This window comes from Danio rerio, chromosome 23 (genome assembly GCF_052040795.2).
Source record: "Danio rerio strain M-AB ecotype USA chromosome 23, GRCz13ab, whole genome shotgun sequence".
NCBI classification, from domain to species: Eukaryota; Metazoa; Chordata; class Actinopteri; order Cypriniformes; family Danionidae; genus Danio; species Danio rerio.
The window spans coordinates 27527791-27544494 of NC_141043.1; the positions used below are offsets into that span (position 1 = coordinate 27527791).

The 16704-nt window shown below is 36.2% G+C and overlaps 2 protein-coding genes across 4 annotated transcripts; one reads left to right on the forward strand and one right to left on the reverse strand.

Moving 5' to 3' along the window:
* Positions 1–1694: 1694 nt before the first annotated feature.
* Positions 1695–7666, reverse strand: LOC103909689 (sulfotransferase 1C2). Of its 3 annotated transcripts, XM_087307191.1 has the most exons (6): positions 7529–7666; positions 5285–5384; positions 4320–4477; positions 3455–3583; positions 2264–2369; positions 1695–1848 (listed from the first exon to the last, which is right to left on the reverse strand). In XM_087307191.1, exons 3-5 carry the CDS (start codon positions 4360–4362, stop codon positions 2290–2292), a joined length of 252 nt encoding a protein of 83 aa, XP_087163317.1. In that variant the 5' UTR covers positions 4363–4477; positions 5285–5384; positions 7529–7666; the 3' UTR covers positions 1695–1848; positions 2264–2289. The 3 variants fall into 3 exon arrangements, with proteins under 3 accessions (XP_087163317.1, XP_087163316.1, XP_087163315.1); XM_087307190.1 differs by lacking the exon at positions 4320–4477 and having other exon boundaries at positions 5285–5436; positions 7529–7664; XM_087307189.1 differs by lacking the exons at positions 4320–4477; positions 7529–7666 and adding an exon at positions 6273–6405 and having other exon boundaries at positions 5285–5436.
* Positions 7667–8737: 1071 nt separating this feature from the next.
* On the forward strand, positions 8738–14953 carry szrd1 (SUZ RNA binding domain containing 1). The gene is given in 4 exon segments (NM_001030076.2): positions 8738–8845; positions 11015–11064; positions 11153–11422; positions 13951–14953. Coding segments are annotated over 4 exon segments (486 nt in total). The 5' UTR covers positions 8738–8794; the 3' UTR covers positions 14066–14953.
* The last annotated feature ends 1751 nt before the right edge of the window (positions 14954–16704 follow it).

Here is a 16704-nt window from a genome sequence, read left to right on the forward strand (position 1 = left end):
CTGACTTTAATGACTTAATTTACATGACTGATTACTTTTAACAACTGAATGTAAGCCCTAGTTTGTCTACGGCCAGTGTGCTTATCTTTCTGTAATTATTAGACCTGATGCCATATTTTCTAGCATAAAAAGCCAGCTGTCCCTTTTCTGAGCATTAAATGCACAAATAAAACCCAGCATTTTTCTGATCATTTTGAATGCACACTTTCTCAGGAGCTTTTCAAAGCTTATTCTCTATTTTTTTTTTTTTTAATTAGCTAATCAAGGTTGTCAGACTCGCTAGAAACCGTATGGGCAGGCTTTGAGCCAACAGGTGTTTGACTTGAGGTGGCCTACAAATTAGAAATACAGTATAGATGGGCTACTAAAATACTTAAACAGAATGAACGCCTGTGAAAATATTAGCGACAATCTGTTTCATGCCACAGCTTAACTGATGGTTTACTCATATCATAACATATGATTAGTAATTTTTTGTAATATGTCTGAATGCCACAGGCTTGTACTATATATAAACACCCAGTCGTGGTTCTCATCACAATGCTAATAAATATTAATAAGTATCTAAGCTGAGCCTAACTGAGGTATTGAACCACTAAACCATAAGTTTGTTATGAGACAATTTTTGGCAAGAGATGCATTCATTTATTTAATATGTTTTACACAGTGGATGCCCTTCCAGCCACAACCCAGCACTGGGAAACACCAATACACACTCTTGCACACACACACTACAGCCAATTTAGCTTATTCAATTTACCTATGTCTTTGGACTTGTGAGGGATACAGGAGCACCCGAAGGAAACCCATGCGAACACGGGGAGAACATACAAACTCAACACAGAAATGCCAACAGACCCAATCGGCACTCAAACCAGCAACCTTCTTGTTGTGAGGCGATTGTGCTACCCACTAAGGCACCATGACGCCCGGCAAGAGATACAACAATTTGAAAATCTGGAGTCTAAGCATTCAAAAAGGAAATTAAATTAAGAATATTGCCTTCATAAATATCAAAATCATGTTCTTAGTCACGCAAAAAGTGTTGATTTATTTATATTGGGAATTTTACAAATTGTCTCTAAAAATAAAAGATGATTTTTTCTTTTGATATTCTAATGATTTTTGCCTAAATAAAAATCAATAAATTTGACATCACACAACAACAGCCTTGGATATTGCTGTAAATAATGTACAGGATGAAACAAAAATAAGCATTTATGATGTGTTTGTTTTAAATAGTGAAGTGTATTGGAAAAGGACAATCATCATTATGTGATAATGTTCATCAAATGCAGCATTCCCTTGAGCACTAAAGTGATTCTTTCAGTCACCAACCTCACCTGTAGGATAAAATAAATACAAAAAATCTTTTAAAACCCCATTTGGCAGCAATAAAAATAAACTGCAGGTCTAATTTGATCACTTTTTACTCCAAAATAAAACAAAAATCACCTTTCCTCATGAACTCTGAGACAGTACGATCAAATTTTGTTTCAAGGACAGTTGAGTAGTTTGCCATGTTTTTTTTTTTTTTCGCATAACAGAAAAAGTTGTCATTTGGACAATATGATCTATTGTAGATTTTGATAACTGCCGTCCAAAGAATTGAGCAATGTGGTTAACTTCATGAGCAGGGTAATGAAATTATAGGTATTGTAGCGAGGCAGAGGGAAAACACAAACACAGTTGAGTTGAGTTACAAACAAGTCCCCGGAGGGTGCTTTATTTACAAGTGAAATAGTGATTAAAGTAGTGCTCTTCTTGGGGTGCGTGCTCAAGTGCTCCGGGGAGATGGTGAAGGATGGTGAGAGTTCTGGTGTTGGATCGGTCACGAGCTGGAGTCTGCTGTGGGAGAGACAAAGAGACACAAGCATTAGCGCAGGGAGTCATGTGGAAATGAAGCTCGTCTTCCTCCTGTGTGGGGCTGGCTTATATCTCTCCCTGGCTGATGAGGTCCAGCTGTGAGCGATCCGGTGCTGATGAGGTTCCAGCTGGGGTGAATTTGTGACCAGGGCGACGTGGCATCAGTGTGCTCGCTACAGTATATTAAACAAGTTACGAAAAACTCAAACATAATTTCTTAGATACCACAGGGCTCCAGACATTTGATAAGAAAAAAATACACTCATCAGCCAAAACATTACGATCAACAGCTTAATACAGACACATTACAAAAGAAAAATAATATTATTGACATTCAATTCTCTATTTTTAATTTAAAAAGTGAACTTTATTTTTTTAATAACCTTCTGTGGCTCACCATCTTTGTAGGAGAGTTCATGATAGTTACTGCTCATCTGTCAATTCAGTATTTTCCTCATGATTGTGTTGTATGTTCTTAACTACTTGCGTCCATTCTCCTGCATCTAACAAAAGGATTTCAACATGTCAGATGTTATGATATCTATTGGCTTTTATTATGAAGTGTACTGTGTTGTTTCTCTTTAGCTATTTGCTCCCTGTCTGTGGTGTTTTATTCCTTTACCTTGTGCTATGTGCTACCAAAACCTATTGAAGTCAAGTCTGAAATAATTAGCCTAAAAAGTGTAACAGCTAATGCTAACACTGCTTCTGTAGCAGTATGCAGGGAAGGAAACCAAAAGCCACTATGTGATAGGCAAAGACAGGGAACGAATAGATAAAAGGAAACAACACAGAACCATTGGAAAACCCAAAACACTAATTTCGTCACATAAGGCATGTCTTGGCCCACAGGTGTCAAACCCAGTTCCTGGAGTGCCGCAGCTCTGCACAGTTTAGTTCCTTTATGTTTCTTTATTTATGGTTGACATTTAAAGTCAGTTGCTGAGCATTTTATTTCAGTATGTTGATGTTTATCCAACTAAAATTATTCTTTGAATATAGAGCATGTATTGTGAACATCATTCCCTTCTAGCACAGTAACGGTAAGAAGTGCTGGTTAAGGATATTGTGGCTGAAGCCCTCAAGTTGACATCAACAGAAGGACAGCCAATCCAAATGCGGAAAATTACCAAAAGTAATCGTAGGAAATAGCAAAATAAACATAGTAAATTTTGATTCCACTTGGACTTTAATAAACAAACAGCAGCATGAATCACATTGCCCTGTCATGAACTTTTCCAGATATTGTTTCCAAGGACCAGGCTCTGGCTGGCTAAGATTCATGTGGTCTAAATGGTAATATGAAACCACACTGTCTTTCGGATTACGAGCCACATATATAACCTATGGAGAAATTAAGGTTACTTATTAATTTTTTATTCTTCTAATATTTGATATTTCTTTTTCTTTTAACCTTGCAACCAGCCTCCCAGAATGAATGAGGCACAAGTTGGATGGGGAGATCCATAGCATCACTCACCCGTATGGCATGGTTATACCTAAATTGTTACACAATGCTAATTATTTAAGATGCATTAAAAAACATTTTGTAAAATTGCTAAACAGTTTGTGGTTCTAAAACGCATACCTGCACTTGGATCATCTGCAGTGGTCATCTCTAACAATGTCATGCGCACCTGAGTGGGGGCTCGTTTACATTTTTCAACATCTTCATTATTCAGAATTTGATCCACTACTTCCTGTGTCCATGTAGTCCCTGTTACAGACGACATGACACTTTTGTAAAGGAACACTCCACATTTTATAACTTAGTTGAGTTTACCCTTTTTTAATCCACTCAGCTGATCTCCGGGTTTGGTGGGAGCACTTTGACCTTAGCTTAGCATACATTCATTTTCTTTAGCTTAGTCTCTTTATTCATCAGGGGTTGCCACAGCAGAATAAACCGCCAACTTATCCAGCATATGTTTTACACAGCCCTTCCAGATGCAACTCACTACTGGGAAACGTCTATACACACTTATTCACGCATATACACTACGACCAATTTAATTTATTCAATTCACCTATAGGTGTAGGGGAAACTGGAGCACCCGGAGGAGAACATGCAAACTCCACACAGAAATGCCAACTGACCCAGCCGGGAGTCAAACCAGTGACCTTTTTGCTGTGAGGTGCCAGTACTTACCACTGAGCCACCATGTCGCCCAACCCAGGCTCATTCTGAAAATGTATTGCTGTCGAATGACTAAATGACAGACTGACAGATTGACTGACCCACCCTCCTCCTTCCCTAAACCCAACCAACAGTGTTTTCAAAAGCACTGATTAACCCGCCCACCCACTCCCAACCCAATCGACAGTTTTAAAAAGCAACCCGGAAAAAGAAGAGCCCTCGTCTGATTTTCACCACGTTTTCAGATTTTACCACATTCTCACCCTGTTATTTACTTGTTTATTTTATTTGTTATTTATACTTGTTAGTGTCTTACCTGCTTTTTGGAACTGTTCTTCGCTGGACTCAAACCCTGTCATTGTGGTCAACTTCTCCTTGCATCTCAAGTCCGCTGCCGTACATGGCCAGCTAACTGGACAAACTGATAACAGCGGAAGAGCCGTCCATACGGAGGTAAGCGGTCAGCTGGTATACCTGAAAAGGTATGGCGTCACATACCGCCCCATAGTGTTTGTTTTACAGACGAAATGCAGCCATTCACTAGATACATATAGATACACTTAAAAAAAAAAGTTTTTTTGTTTTTGCTTGTTCAAACTACTTATTTAAAATGAGCTGAAACAACAGTTTTTGACATTTCATTGGGACAACTTATTTTTTTTATGTGTAATCCACATAAATTTGTTAAAAGTGTTAAGTTAACTTAATCAATTTGCATTGGGACAACATGAATGAATTGTGTGAAACCCTACATTTTTAACAGTGTACATAATTTGTGATCTCCAGAAATGTAAATAGGGCTACGTTTTTAGAATGAACCTATGTTGGTGTCGCCCCTTAGCATACATTATTAAGTCGAATTAGACCAGTAGCATCTCGCTTGCTCGGTTAAAAAAATAGTCGCTAGCTAAGAGCACTGAATAATATAATTTCGCCTGCTGCCGCTATGGTTTGCAACACAGTTTCTTGATATTAATGCCAAAATGATTGTAGTTCTTATCCCCCTATTGACCTAGGAAATCATTAAAACACTTTTTTAAAATTTTGGAGTGAGATGCTAATAGTCTAATCTGATTAAAAGATTTATGCTATGCTAAGTATAGACCGGGAGACCTATAACAGACCAGGAGATCGACTGAATAGACTTAAAAAATTGTAAAACTCAACTGTTTAAGGAGACTTGTAAAATGAACCTACTTTAAAAAAATGTGTGTTCTTTTAAGTCACTTAAAAGTGTTGTTTTTATTACATTGTTGTCAACTGTTTTGCACTCTTCTGTACCTGCTTTAGAATAAGTTGCAATAAGCAAATCCTCCTTTGACGCCTGGAAGTGCTCCAATCTTGTCCAGTACTTCACTAACCGCTCTGGTAATGGGACACCCTGGATTGGACACATCGCATCACTTGTTCTCTCACCCATATTTGTCTTATAACTGTTTTGATAGAACATAAGCAGTTTAAAAACTGTTCACAAAAATAGTGTATATGGGGTGTTATATGTAAAACTTTTGGGCCCAGTATTTGAATGTCTATTTTAGATCTGTCTGTTTTGTTGTTGCTAAATGAATTTGATGATTCAAGAATCTGCAACTGTCAGGTTTCAAAGCGGTCACAGAGTGATAATGCAGCTTTTGCAACACTGGTCACGTGATATGTTATTATGTACTGCTTTATACACATTCAGCTTTGTGGTAGCTGCACATTTTTCACTAAATATTTCAACTCCAAATTCAACTTTAATCCAATGTTTTACAGATAATTTATTATGGCAATGCATACTTTCAAATTGATCTAATTTATTGTTCTTTTTTCAAATTTGCATCTTTAAGGCCGCCTCAAGTCAAACACTTTTAGCTTCTACTTGAACAAGCTAATCAAGCTCTTCAGACTTACTAAAAACCAGTTTAAACTCCAGTTCTAAAAAAAAAAAATATTTAAATTGAATGAACGGCTATGCTGTAAAAATATATGAGCAACATTTTCATTGATAGTCATTGCTTAGATGCCCTTAAAAAAGTTTATTCAAATGTGCTGTTAGTACTACTACTAATGTTTGCAACTGTTACACATATAATACTAAAATGGTACTTTTATAAATTAAAAAGTGGGCCAATTTAGTTTTACTCAAAAGTACTCACTCTCATAAAACTCATAATTTTCATCAATTCCCCTTAAATTATCACATTGTCTCTGACACAAAACAGACCAGAAAAAAGTGGCATAAAGACACAAAAGGTTTCCACATAAAGCTATTTTAGATCATACTCACCAGTAATTTGTACTCTTCTGTCTTTTGAGCCGTGTCTGAATCCAACTGTCTTTTACTTTACATTAAGCACTTAGTTGTGATTAATCAAAGGTGCACAACCAGTTAATGTAGAGATACACACAGTAAAATATAGTCTCTGCCTCAGACGTCACACCAAGCACCGCCCACAAAACATCTGAGGCATATATAATGCTGTTAATGTTGTCTTTATATCAGCTAAACAAGTCTGGTCTTTCTTCTGATTTCTGGCACCAACAAAGCATTTTTAACAATAAAATTACCACAGGATATATCTATACTGGATATTTTTCTCAATTATTTGTCTTTGTAGTAAACCATATAGGATCATTGTAGACCAGCAGCCCTAAAATAATCAGACCAGCCCATCTGGGACTAAAACACATGCCATTCAAATCATGATTTTTTTCACCATTCTAGATCTTCGTTATCATCTTGGCCATACATGAACATAAAATCAACAGGTAATGTCGTCTAATATGTGAGGAGTTGCCAACCTAAATTTTCTTTTAAAGTTAGCGTTTTTCTCAGGCTCCTTTTTTGTGAAGGTTCAGTAATAATTATATTTTTATAGGGACTTTCATTCATTAATATTCCTTCAGCTAAGTCTCAATTTCAGAGGTCGCCACAGGCTAATGAACTGCCAACTATTCTAGCATGTTTTACGCAGTGCATGCCCTTCCAGTCGCAACCTAGAACTAAGAAATACCCATACATACACACACACGCACACACACACACACACACACACACACACACACACACACACACACACACACACACACACACACACACACAATATGACCAATTTAGTTTGTTTAATTCACCTGTAGACAGTGGCGTAGCGCAAAATGCAGAGGCCCCCCTGCAGGGATCGCTGACGGGGCCCCCTGATAAAGGGGGGGGGGGTATATGTCATACGTCAATTTTCATATCACTGGCGTCATCACGTTCTACCGTTTCTGTTTAACAGCCTATGGTTAATAAAGGGGTATTTATAATTGCCCTACGCTTTATATAAGCATGTTTATTTAACTAGATTTATTGCTGTTTGAATACAGTATGTCATTATAGATATGTAGTGAATGTGCAGTAATCTCTCATATGTAATAAACTCAGACAAGTTCAGAAACTGTCACTAAAATATCTGTGATTGTGAACAAGAAAATAATAAACGGTCCAATTAAATTGTTAAAATAAAGTAGAAGTAGATCGGTTTGACTGTACAAGGGAAATACCTTCACACTGCCTGTGCTAAATCATTTGTCGTCGGTACGCAGAGGGGTGATCTGCTCTCGGGCTGCAGGTGGGAGAGGCTGCTGTTGAGGACTGACTGGGCCGCCTGTCAGTGCTGTGAGGCGGGGGAGGGGCCAGCGGCATCAAACGCAGCTCGTTGAGAAGAGTAGGGTCACGGTACAGTATGGACAAATGACAGTCTAAAAAAAATCTCCAATAACACACAAAAAAGTTGCTAGATTTGTCGCTAAGGGGGTCTGAAAAGTCGCTAAATCTAGTGACAAAGTCGCTGAGTTGGCAACATTGGCGGCAAGCAATCAGAATGAAGTAGTCCACCGCTTGAGAGGTGTTCAGAGAACACAGACCTGTGAACTTTGGTTCCGACCACAGTTGTTCCCAAGAGTTTGATTATTGCGTTCGCCGGTGGGTTTTTAATTATTGAAAATCACGACGACGCGGGGCCCCCTAATCACGCGGGGCCCCCCCGCGATGCGTGCCCTGCGGGCCCGTCCGCTACGCCACTGCCTGTAGACCATTTCAATGTGGTCATGTCATTGGCACACGAACATTTCCTGCTTGTAATCAAACTATTTAACTGTAACAAGAGTCAATTTAATCATAACTTAATGCTAAAACAGCTATTATAACATTATATATATATATATATATATATATATATATATATATATATATATATATATATATATATATATATATATATATATATATATATATATATATGGCTCTTTTTATATTCTCAGAGGCTATAGATTTTAAAAATGTAAAACAAGAAATACGTTAGGACCTTTGTTTTTGTTTACATCCCTCAAAATGGTCTAGCATGTCTTTGGACTGTGGGGAAAACCAGTACACATAGAGAGAACATGCAAACTCCACACAGGAATGTCAACTGGCTCCAGCAACCTTCTTGCTGTGAGTCGACAGTGCTAACCACTGAGCAACCGTCCTCAATGTGCTTAAAGTGAAACACCTCAACACATACCTGAAAAACATGGTTATTTTATAAGGAAATTTAGACGACAGTAAGAGGTTTATGCATCTGAACTCTTCATAGCAGTGAAATTACTGATTTGTTTGGAACTTTTATAAAGTATTTCTACGATCCACAAACGCTCGTCTATCCTCCTTGCAGCAGGTGGCGCTACTGTGCAAGATTTCGCCTCTAAGCGGCTCACAGACGCTGTAGAGGGAAAATGTGCGTTAGCGTGCGGACTGAGGGAAGCCCCTAGTTAGCCAAGAGTGGAATCATGGATGATGAGGAGGTCGCCGAGAGCTGGGAAGAGGCTGCCGACAGCGGGGTAAATATACGATATCCGCGCTTTCCTCTCGCTTCCACAAAGTGTCGTTTCAGTGTGGAGAGCCTCGCATGGAGCATTAGGCTGATTCATACCACTGGCTTCATGCTAACTCGCTAGTCACGCCTGTGTATGTAGAGTTGGGAGGTAGGCCGCAGTTAAAGGGAAACTGGTCCCGAAACAGATGTGGGATAATTTTTACTTCAAATCACTTAAGGAAAATAGAGATAACAGGTGGTGTAAAATCGCGGTTGTGCGCCGTATATAACAATCTGTGCTTTAAGGTGATGACATAATGAAACCAAACTGGCTGCTAACTAATGCTAGTTAGCCGGGTAACTTCTGATGAATATAAAGGAGACAAATCGTTCTTTGCCATCGCGTAAGAAACCAAAGATGGCTGACAAACGGGCCGATACCACTTGGGTATCGTAGCGAAATGACTGTAACAGTGTCGTTTTATCATGTTTCGAGTCGATTTTATGCGGAAATAGGATTTGGAAGCAGCGGAGTGTGTATGTGGGATAGTCCACATTCAGACAGTCAACAGGCGGTTCTCTGAAGTTTCAGTGTGTGTCGGGGTTTGCCGTAAATGTTGGTCCGGGACAGTGTGTTTGCAAGTCAAGATATAGTTTCTCATTATTAGTTTTTGTTTTGAATTAGTGTTAAAATGTAAGATTTATCCAAAAACTGATATGGTAAAGTGTGGGTCTTGTAAATGATAATTGGGACTATTCTGCCTACAGGTGTGCAAGATATCAGCAAATTGCATTTTTAATTTATTTATATAACTTTTAAGGTAATTATACGAAACATTAACTTTTTTTCATAGTTAAATCCCATTAAAGTTTGATTAAAATGTAATTAAATTAATACAATTAATTGATCTCTGTTTAAAGGTCCTAAAAGAATCGCAAACTTTTGTACCATTGGTATCTTATACATCTCCCTCGCGTTTCTCTCTCTATTTACAAACACAAAGCTATCGGGAGCATTACAATACTACATGAAGATCTTTCACAAGATTTATGGTTTATAGTTTGTGCAAAATGTCATTTTTGTTTGATTTTGTAAACTACTAATTACTCAACCCCCCAAAAAATATAAATATTAATTTTATTTTTGTCATTTGTAATTTGCTTTGAATTCGTCTGCCAAATGGTTGAATGTAAATTTTCAGTGCTTGTTTATTGAGGTAAAGTTCAGTTCAGTGTAAACTTGTGACATGCTCCCTATATTGTTAATCATGGCACTTTGAATATTAAGTCTGTAATAGCATGCAAGGATAACTTGAAAACAACATAAGCACAGTTTATTTGACTGTGAATAATGTTGTACCTTGATAGTTGTTTGTTGCTAATATGATTTCACTATTTAGAATTTGCAAAATAAAACTTTTTCTGAAAATATATTATTGAGAAACTGAATGTGTGAATGTAAAATCAACTTTACCTCAGTTTTGTGATTGGATGTGACATGATTCATATTCAGTGAGTCACTGGTCCATTATTTTACCTTTAGAGGAGTTAAGAAATTAATATTTGGGGCAATAACCCTTATTTTCAATCATACTTGAAAACATCTGTTATGATTGTCTAATATTTGTTTGAAGTAAAATGTCATCAGTCCTTTTTAGAATAAAACAGGTACTAACATTTTACTCAGACCTATACCTAATAAATCCAGTAAATGAAAATCAAGTGGTCTCATATATTTGCATAACTTTATAATACTGTATTTGAGCAATATGAAGTGATAGATTGCGTATATAGCAGTGTAAAAAACAGATAAGAACTAAAATGTGTGCAAAGAAATGACAGAATGTGCTATTTGACAGAAGTCTAAACTGTTCCCCCAGTATCCTACTTTCTCTGCAGCGATTCAGCCTTTGTCTTGTAGTAACATTATGCTCCATAAACACACCGTTCCCTCAAGTCTGTTTAGAGAAACCTCATATTGTCTACTTACTCAAGCAGCAGTCTGTAATTCGGCCCTGTCATTAATTTAGCCGCTGCACTAAGGATGTATAAATAACTCTGTGAAATTGAAACTTGCTGTTGCTTGAGAGGCCCCTCCTTATCGCGTCTCATCTATTACTGTTTTGTAAGATTGATTTATGCTGTATTACTTCTGTCAAATGTTAATACAATTTTATGTTGACTTTGAACTTAGGAAATGGAGAGGAGACTAGAGGAAAAACTTAGAATCAGTCAAAAAGAAAGGTATGTGTGGTCATCCCTGAGAGATGATGTCATGTTTTTCTCAGTGTGCTCCTTTTGTACTCTAATCATTTTTTTGATGATCTATCAGACTTTCAAGTGGCAGTTCGAGTCGCTCTCCAATGAGAACAGCAATCGTAATTCAGGACGATTCCCTCCCCGCCGCACCCCCACCTCAGATCCGTATTTTGAAGCGACCCTCCAGTAATGGATCTTTAGGATCATCTGCGCTGCAGACTCGACCCTCCCCGCAAGTGAAATCCTTAGCTCAGCGAGAGGCAGAATACGCAGAGGCCAGGAAGAGAATCCTCGGCAGTGCTACTCCTGATGACACGCCACAGGAGAGACCCAATTCAGACCGGTAAAAATACTGACCCGCCATATATAGAGGCTCTGACAGCGAACACTGATTTTGAGTGATCTTCTATAAACTTTTCCATGGATTCCCTCCATGACATCTATATATGTAAAGTACTCAGCGTAATTGAGGACACCCCATTTTGAAAATTAATATTTTTCTCCATTTCCCAGTGAATATATGCAATGTATTTTAGTGTATTTAAACCAAACAGATTTATTAAACAGATATATTTATTAAAATAATATTTTAGTCACCAAACATATTTAGAAAGTAAAAGATAATACAATTCAATTCAAGCAAAATATTGCAAAAAAATGGCTTCTGTTGATTTTTCCTCTTTTTTAAAATTTGTATTTTGTTTTTCTATAACATATAAATGTGGATGTACTAGTTTTTTTTTGACTGTTAACGCAAGTAATTTTGTTAGATAAGCTCCTGATTTGGCTTCAGTACTGACTAATCTAATGTATATGCACACATAATATTGTATAGCTTCCTGTTAAAAATATGAATTTAAAAGAGAGGTTTATGAGGGTGTTCTTGTATATGCTGAGCACTGTATGCGATTATACGCAGTGCATTAGTGTCCACTCACTTTTTCAGCCGTGCAGGTTTTGGAGGTATTTTTCCCATGAGTATTTTACACTGCAAAAACTGCTTTTTTACTTTAGAGATTGTGTCTCGTTTCTAGTCCAAATGTCTAAAAATTAGTAAATCAAGAAGCATTTAGACAAGCAAAAACAAGCTTAATAATCTGTCAATGGGGTAAGCTTAATAATTTTATTTCTCAAATATTTTTGCTCACCCTGGTAGACATTTTCTCAATTTGACTTATTATTTCTGAAAAAGACGATACATTGCTTGTCTAGAAAATGCTCCCTGTTTTAAGAATTTTTAAATATTTGAACTAGAAACAACTCGTAAACTTGAAGTTACAAGTTGAATCACAACATAATGATAAATAATAATTGCATAGCAAACTTTGATGCGATGCAAATAATTATATGAAAATCTGACAAAAAGTGTACTTGACAGCTAATGAGGGAAATAACTACAATTCCTGTTGTATAGTGAGTGACAGTCCAATGAGAAATTTAAAAATACATATTAAAAATATGCAAGTGTATATATACAGTACATATATACAAGAATTATGAAGCTGTATCTTTGAGTCATTTGCAATGCTTTATGGAAGTGGGTCTAAAGTGTTTTGCAAGCTGTTACTCTGATTAATGGATTTTTTTTATATCTTCATGGGTAGGGACATTTTTAGACATTTTTTGCTATTTCTATGGAGAATTTTGTAAAAAAAAAAAAAAATTCTGTAAATGAGAAAAATGTACACAAGTAAATACATAGACTCAATCATGGGCTAAAAATCTGCGGATTTTGTGTGGGCCTAATCTTGGGTTAACTAGTTTCTCTGCTCAAATTCAACGCCCACCGATTTAACTATAAGAATTGAATGAATAACTACTGTAACTGTACAAATATATATACAAACAATTAAAAAACTTATAGCTCACAATGTATCTGTGTTTAAAGGTTTATATTAGTTAATGTAAAAGAATAATAAGAGTTTTTATATCTAGAACCGGTCTGTTGCACTCTTTAAGCTTCAGTTTTCAGTGTCACATGATCCATTAGAAATCCTTTTGATGTGCTGATTTTTCTGCTCGACAGATTTCTTTTGATCAGTTTTTTTTGTTAAGTAATTTTGTGAAAACTGTAATTTACTACTACTAAAAGTTGTCATTAAATGGATTTTAAAAAGATAAAGACATTAAAATAGGGTTGCACGATACCGGGAAAATATGTGATGAGTGCTAATCTCCATATTTAATATGATATAACTAACATGCAAAACGCTATTTTATCAGCAATTTATAAACATAATTTATGTAATGTTCATACTAAAATCAACAGGTAATAGATATTTGTCTGAAATAATTTAATGTAAAAATTAAAAACTATATTGATGTACAAACATTTCGACTTTAAAACACCATGAATGACTGAAATTCTGATTCTTTTTGGCTGTTGTCAGAGGTAAAGTAAAGGCCCCATCTGATTGGTCAGATTTGGATAACCTGTGCATGCTGCACATAAAATTAACTTAATTTATTGCACTTCTCTGTGATAGGGACATGCATATACTTGGCTTTTATCTCTATATACTAGGGATAAATTATATTATATCAGATTGCCAATGATGCCAACAATGATAAGCTCTGGACTTTTTTTTTTACTTTTTTTTTTTTATCTTATTGATCTAAGGGCCAATCACACAGCAGAAATGTGCAACCATGGGAATCTAGAAGTATATTGATATTAGATTTAAAAATCAAGCTCAGGATCAAGTCAAAAGAGAACAGCGGTGCATTTAAAAAAAAAACTAAAAATTGATTTCTGGAACAATTTTCCACCACAGCTCTATTTTAGATCTAAGGCTTCAGCCATAACTGCTACAAACAAAAAAACAAAGTGCTTTAATTTGTACATTTTACACATTGTCTATCTTCAACCAGATCTCCACGGGGAAGCAGCCATACACTTTCAGAGGAAAACAGACCAGGAAACCATGTGGTTCGACAGCCAGCAGGTCCAGACGGTACACAAGGCTTTCACCACCAGCGCAGATAGGAATAACAGCCTTTCCTGGGAGACCAGAAGAGGCGAGCGAGGGTCTCCCAGATTAGGGTTTAAATTCAAATCATTTTTATCAATATTTAGGATGTGGGATGTTCTTCAAAGAAATATAAAAAACCCTCTCGAATCCAGCACGGCCTGTGTGGAATGTACCGGGGGAAAGAAACACGATCTAGCGAAGCAGATGTGGGAAACTTTCCCTGCTTTTTACACTGTGATGAGGACCTCGCCTCCGGACACTGCTCACTGTGATGTCCAGCCCCAACGAAATCCCTTAAAAATTAAATGAAAATGGAGAGAAATGAAACAGAACTATCGTCCCTTCCTCACCTCATGTAAGCAAAATCCTCTGAAAAGACATTTGGGATGGAAGAAACAAGCGTGCTAGAAGCAACAGAAGAAAGGCACCAGCTTCCTTCAGCAATAATTCTAGAAATCTCACCAATTACTCAAACCTCCCTTCCACACTGTTCTCTCCAGCTTTTTGTATTGCTTGTGTTTGTCTTTTGTTTTAATTATTTTGGTTATTACCGGTCTGCTAATTGCCATATGTTTTTAAATGGGTAAGGAAGGTATGTTGTGGAAACTCGAGCTGACTTTCTTTATTGTTTACGGTTATCTGTTGTTGTTTTTCTTATGTTTTATTCATGGGTCTTCCTCTGACTGTCCTGATTTCTACATAAAGTAAAACGAATAAAAACAAAAACATAAGTAGAGAGTTAAACGAGTGCAACAATCACATTTTTAAGCCGTTTCTATGCCTTTTATAATATGATTTAAGGGTAGTCGTTTTTAGACCTGTGCATTTTAACGGAAAAGATGAGTTGTGTAAATATTTGTCGTGCTGGGAAGAACTGAAGAGAGAGTGAAACGAGGAGAGATTTAAAAAAAAAAAACAGGTTTTGCTGGCTTCCCTCGTCTCACTTTCTTAAATCTGCTGTTGGCCATTTTCTTCTCTCTCTCTGTTTGATTTATTTACTTATGTAGGAACTCAGGTTGTTGTGAGGAATTATGAGCGAATTAATGAAGTTGTGTATTGCTGGATAGGTTTTTTTTTGTTGTTTTTTTTTAACTGAATGATGGTGCAATGTTAAGCGTACATGATGAAGTATGGCTTCAAGATCATTTGAAAACTCATCTATGACTACAGAATATCCTATAAGAGTTTATTTAACGTTTATTGAAACCTAAGAGAAATGTGTGTGTGTGTGCGCCGCACCAGTGGCTTAACTAAGCAACTTGTTATTGAAAGTGTTAAGTCAGTTGATCTAGTTGCTTTGGCTCTTGCAATACAGTGTCTATATATGAGGAGCCATACTACTACTTTTCTTGACTGTAACTCCCTGCTTATTTCTTTTTCTAATTTACTTTTCTGTGCTGTCCACGAATGAAATCTCATAACTCCTGCAGTTTATGAAAATACCCTTTAATCTGACGTGTCATCGTTCACCCATTGTGCTGTAAAAAAATCAGACCAGACGGGTTTGTCATGCCCTGCCTGAAAACACAGAAATCTGCCTGTAAATACTTTTCAAAATGCCCATTTAATAAAAACTTTTTAAATAATGCCTCTGGAGACTGTTTGTTAAATGTTTAATCTTATGTTAATCCACTTTTTAAATGTGACTCTGGACCACAAAACCATCATAACCGTCAATGTTTTGATATTGAAATGTATACATATTGTAAATGAGCTTAATGTTGACTTATGGTTTAGGACACTATTTGACCGGGTTATCTACTTTAAAGTGTAAATGAAGTGCTTAGCAAGGCATATTACTAATAACAAATATGGTTTTATGGTTATCCTGGATGCAGGATATTGGAAAAATCGAACATTGCTATATTTTTTTTTATTCTGCGATATATATTGTGACATGAATACAATTTCACTAGAGGAGTTGAATAATGCTTGTGAAGAATCTATCATTTTAGACTGACTGGAAAGATTCTGTAAAGGAGTGCATAATGTATAATACATCTATAAGCAGGGCTGCTCGATTATGAGAAAAAAACTATCATGATTATTTTGGTCATAATTGTATAAATTAGATATACAGTTGAAGTCAAAATTATTCACCCTCCTGTGAATTTTTTTAATGAATATTTCCTGAATTAAATGTAATATTTTTGCAGTATTTCCTATATTTTTTTCTTATTTGTATAGGCTAGAATAAAAGCAGGTTTAAATATTTTGAAACCTAGAGTCAATATTATTTGACCTCTTAAGCAATATTTGTTTTTTTTTTTTTATATATTTTTTGGCTGCATAAAAAACCACTGTTATACAATAACTGGCCTAATTACCCTAATACGGCCTTTGGATTGCACTTTAAGCTGAATGCTTGTATTTTGAAAAATATGTAGTGAAATAGTATGTACTGTCATCATAGTACATATAAAATAAATCAATTATTAGATATGAGTTATTAAAACTATTGTTTAGTTGCTAATAATTCAGGAGGGCTAATAATTTTGACTTCAGCTGTATATACAGTTATTTTCCTCCCTGTAAATAAGGAAAGGGAACTAATTCAATAGAATAAAAATGAAACAAACTGCTGTAAGCATCTTCACTGTAAGAAAAAAAACTTTAATTACAGCTACAAAAGTCCTTCAGTCAAGAACAGTGA